Source organism: Cucurbita maxima, unplaced genomic scaffold (assembly GCF_002738345.1).
Source record: "Cucurbita maxima cultivar Rimu unplaced genomic scaffold, Cmax_1.0 Cma_Scf00751, whole genome shotgun sequence".
Lineage (NCBI taxonomy): Eukaryota > Viridiplantae > Streptophyta > Magnoliopsida > Cucurbitales > Cucurbitaceae > Cucurbita > Cucurbita maxima.
In genome coordinates, this window is record NW_019272767.1 from 1 (window position 1) to 4,650 (window position 4,650).

At 30.1% G+C, this 4,650-nt stretch overlaps 1 protein-coding gene across 1 annotated transcript; it reads right to left on the reverse strand.

Annotated features, from left to right (window-relative positions):
* Positions 1-878: 878 nt before the first annotated feature.
* LOC111474883 (serine carboxypeptidase-like 51) lies at positions 879-4,127 on the reverse strand. The gene is made up of 13 exons (XM_023119726.1): positions 3,995-4,127; positions 3,818-3,912; positions 3,629-3,736; positions 3,294-3,534; positions 3,072-3,115; positions 2,758-2,825; positions 2,547-2,652; positions 1,848-2,065; positions 1,609-1,678; positions 1,452-1,502; positions 1,302-1,354; positions 1,022-1,154; positions 879-952 (listed from the first exon to the last, which is right to left on the reverse strand). The coding sequence occupies exons 1-13, from the start codon at positions 4,125-4,127 to the stop codon at positions 884-886; spliced, it is 1,389 nt and encodes a 462-aa protein (XP_022975494.1). The 3' UTR covers positions 879-883.
* Between the last annotated feature and the right edge of the window lie 523 nt (positions 4,128-4,650).

Consider the following 4,650-nt stretch of genomic DNA (forward strand, 5'->3'; position numbering starts at 1 on the left):
CGTGTGGGTTGTGTGTAGGGAAGTACTACACATCCAATTTGTTCGAAACTAGAGGCCACACCTAAATGAGCTAGAGATAGGTCCCTAAATTATGATTGCGTGTGTCACATCATTTTTCAAGTAACAGTAAGGTGCACTTGAACGAGCGACGGCAACATTGCGAGTAGAGACTGTGGCACGTGCATACGACAGACTCATCTAACTTTCTAGTCTTAGGTTAGAATAGGTTGTTTTGTCTTTCATTGTTTTAAATTATTTTGTATTTATTTTTATTTTATTTAAATTTCGTATTTAAACACTTAAAACTCTGTTTTCCCGAGAATAGTTTGTTTTAAATGTTTTGGACATTTATATAAAAGATTTTTTTTTTCTTTTAAGAGTTATATTTTTGCATTAGAGATGAGTATGAGACATTAGTAACGACTTTGAGTATGTAGAAATTTAGAGTCGTTAGATTTTCATAGTCGGGAAAACTTGTAACTATACTAATATAATATGGTATGATACATATTTTATTATTATTAATCTATAAATAGTTTGATTGTCACATCTATTACTTAATTATATGAAATGATTGAACTAAAGAAAACTTTCTTATTGAATGAAAATATGATATTGATTATTTTATGTATTTCTTTTTTAAAAAAACATTATTTATTTTAAATCGTTAACCAATTAAATTATATTTAGGTTGATATATTCGTACATCTGAAATATCTCTAAATAAAAATTAGTGAGATAATCAAATGACACTAGATTTGTTAATATATATATATATATATATAATACATCTGTTATTTCTTTCTTTTTATCTATAATTAAACATATTTTCTTACATTTGAAAAAGTAAATATGTCATCTTTTTCTACGAAAAACAGCTGCATCAAGAAGTTGGTGACTGTGTGATTGCGTCCACCATATTTAATGTCACACACGGTTGATCCACGGGAACCTACATTTGTAATCATATAATTAAAAAGTATTAAATCTTAAAAAATTATAAATAGAATAAATAGCTTACAAAATGGCCAGCGCCAAGGATCCAATAGAAGTGCAAGTTCTTATGCGACTTAGTGAATCCCTTGGTGTGCTTCTCATTTCCACAAAATAAAGTAGTTCTCTCCTTACTTATAAATGCCTTTAGCCCTTCCCACCTAAATTCAAAGAAAAAAAATTGCTTTACCAAAAATTAAGAATTTAAACATCCTTACTTTTTGTTTTTTGTTTTTTTTTTAAGGAAACAGTTGACCTAGGTTTATGTTTATGTCGGTAACCATAAATCACTCCAAAAAAGAAATTACTCAAACTTATTAATCCAGGCGTGGGTTCCTTTGGTTGAACAAATAAGATCCACCTATAAAAAAAAAGTCAAACATAAATCTAAGAGAATATTACAATTTTATCACTTCAAAATATTCCTTGTTTTTGTTTGAAGGAAAAAAAACACTTACTTGACCGCTATAGACCGTCACATTAACACCTTTAGCCAGTAACACATCAACCTTTTTGAAAAAATAAAAGTATTAGAAAATAATTGAATGTTATAGTATGAAGCAAAAATTAATCCACAAATAAAACTATTAAAAATAGTTTGGTTAAAAAATACACCTCTTTGATTCTTGGCTTCATAAAATCTCCCGTAAAAAATTGGAAGACTAGGTCCGATTGACCTCCCCATCTGTACATTCAAAATTTTTAGTTTAGTTTTTTAGGCTAAAATGGTAGGATTTAATCTCCAAATTTAGATAATTAATTTAATTTTTATGTCTTAAGAATTTTCAATTATAACCCGAATGGTTTTAATGATTATAATTTTATTTAAAGAAATAGGGTTTATTGGTACGTACGTGACATTTAGTGGGATAATAGTGAGTTTTTGCTTAATTGGACCATTCATCAAAGCTTCCAAGTCTCCTGTAGCTCCGGGTTTGTAGACATTCAAACTAAGATATGGAGAGTTCTTTCTTACTTCAAGTGAATCAATCCTATTTGATTCCACACTATTTTTTGTCGTAGTCGCGGCTAATGAGTCCATTTCAAAATCTAACATGAAGTTATAGAAATCCTGCAAAAACGACTCGTTATAATGTATCGATAATCATTTCGTTTTATGTCTTTTTGAACTAATGTTCGTTCTCTCGAGAAAAATAAAATATTTTTTGAAAACTGGATTTAGATTTTAAAAACATGTTTTCTAAGTGGATGATAAAATAAAAGAATTTGTAGGTCAAAATAGTTTTTATAAACTTAAAAAATTAAATGGTTATGAATGAAGCCTAAATTACCAATTTAGAAAAGTTCTAAATTTTAAATTATACGTCTAATATATCATAAATTTTGATTTTCTTTTTAGAAATTTTTTTTAGAGGGTTTTATAAGTTTACTAATTTAAAAGATAACTTAATAAACAAAAAAAAAATAATAATAATAAAAATAAAGACTTCGTATACCTATATTTAGTTAATATAAATTTAAACTTAAATTTCATTGGTTTGGAAGGATTTTGTTAAAATAATAGTAGTAATAATAATAATAACAAAACGTACCACGTGGTTGCTATTGGAGAAAATTAATCCCTCAAGATCATTCCATGAAAGAGTTGCATTTTCGTACAACGTGTTTTTAATTTGCTGCTTGATCTTCAACGCTAAACTGATTTTCAAAAGACAACTTTTGTTACATATAACTTTTAAATTTATAGAATATATTTCACTTCTTTATTCATGTTTATATTAAAAAAAAATGAAAAATATTAACCTATTTGATTCTTGCAGCGTCTTGTCGTCAATTCGTGAGAGATCTTTGAGAAGAGGACCCCAAGAAGACTGTAAAATTTTAGACAAAGATTATTGTGTTAAGGATAAATAATAAAAGAATACTCCTGAAATATGAGGTTGGTTTCGGTTATACTCTCGAGCTCTGAGATATTTCATTTTAACACTTCGATCAGGATATAATTGAAATCAACTTCATAGTTTAGTAGTATTCTTTTCGTTTATCATTCTGAAAACGAAAATTTCAAAAAAATTGATAAAATTTTTGGATGAGATTGAGAGAATGAGAATATGAACCGTGTAATCTTCTGGAGACATCCAACTGTTTCCTAGAGCAACTCCTGGCAAACAAAATCGAGAGTCGTGTATTTAAATTATTGATTCTATATTATTCAATGGGATCATTTTAAACAAATCAAAGTTATAATATGATTTTTTTTTTTACGTATAAAAAAAAGGTTATAATTCATCATTTATATTTGAAATTTTTTATTAAAAAAAAAGTAAAAATAAAAGTACCTCCGAGATTAAGGGTCAAATTGCCAGCTTGGATGGCCCGAAGAAGGGACAAAGCCAGAGTGACGGCGAATTTGCCACCGTAAGACTCCGCAAAGATGTACAAAGGAGCGTTTCGTAGGCCGACAGTGTCGTTCGAAACCTCAACCAGCAAAGTCGTCATGTCGATCGCCGTCTCCACATCGCCTTTCGCAAATTCACCTCCACTCTCCACATAGCTATATCCAGTCCCGACCGGATTATCCTGTTTTTTTTATGTTAAAATCATAAATTTAGTCAAAAAAAAATATTAGAATTTAAGGTTAAAATGATGAAAATTAAAAGGAAAAGGAGTTGACCACAAACAAGAGGTCTGCTTTTTTCAGCCATGTTGAGTTTCTCGGCTTCAAGTTCGAGTTCAATGGCCCGATTTCTAGGAAGTTCCCAAACCCAGTTCCCGAGCCACCCTGTTTTTCAATATTTGAGCCATTTTCTTACAAAATACTCAAAATTTATAAATAAATCATTGGAAAAGATCGGCAGCTCACCGGTCCGCCCTGCAACCAGAGAATGGTCGGCCATGGCTTGGAACCGACGTCCACTCTAGAAGGGCTTCTGTAAAGCCACCAAAACATATGGGCTTCTAAACAACACAATACACGAGCAAATATATAAAAAATAATGACTAAAATAAAATAGAAGGAAAATTAATGAACTTGGCTTACTGGGTCTGACTTGAACGTAGCCCCATTCTTCAGATCCATCTTGAGATTTGTGAGTTATGGAAGTTCCGACATAAAACAGAGAAGAGGAAGCAATGAGAACGAAACAGAGATGAAGAACTAATAGTTTAACCATTGTCGAGAGAATCAGTAGCTTAGGTTCTTTAAAAATGGTGATAATGGATGACGAGGAGACTCTTAGGTATTTATTGAATGGATGAATTAATTGGGAAGTTATGAACTGGTGTGGAGAAAGACAAAATTAGGGCTATAAAGTACAAAATGAGCAACTGCAGACGCCATTGGACAGCACAAGTCTTATTTAGTAATGGTTTAGTTTTAAAAGTTGGGGTTGTTTTTTCTTTTTTTTTTTTTTTTTTTTTTTTGATAATTTGGAAGTAGTATTTTTAAATTTAATTTTTTGAAATAAAAAATCAAATGGTTATTAAAAGAAGCCTAAATAAAATAGGACTAAATACAACCTATAAAATTTAAAGATTATTAAAGGATGTCAATACCAGGATTCATATTTTGAACATGGTTGTGGAGGAGCTCGGGGGCTATTTAATGTCATGAATAGGATCCGGGTTTGTGGTCTTTGTACCAACTTCTCATATATACACTTTCACTCAATTTTTTAAAATGGGAAAAGATCCGTA

Coding starts and splice junctions, on each gene's coding strand:
- LOC111474883 (XM_023119726.1), bottom strand. CDS start 4,127: ATGGTTAAACTATTAGTTCTTCATCTCTGTTTCGTTCTCATTGCTTCC. Junction 1,679..1,847: donor ATTATCCCACTAAATGTCAC/GTACGTACCAAT, acceptor TTGAATGTACAG/ATGGGGAGGTCAATCGGACC. Junction 1,503..1,608: donor TGAAGCCAAGAATCAAAGAG/GTGTATTTTTTA, acceptor TTTTTCAAAAAG/GTTGATGTGTTACTGGCTAA.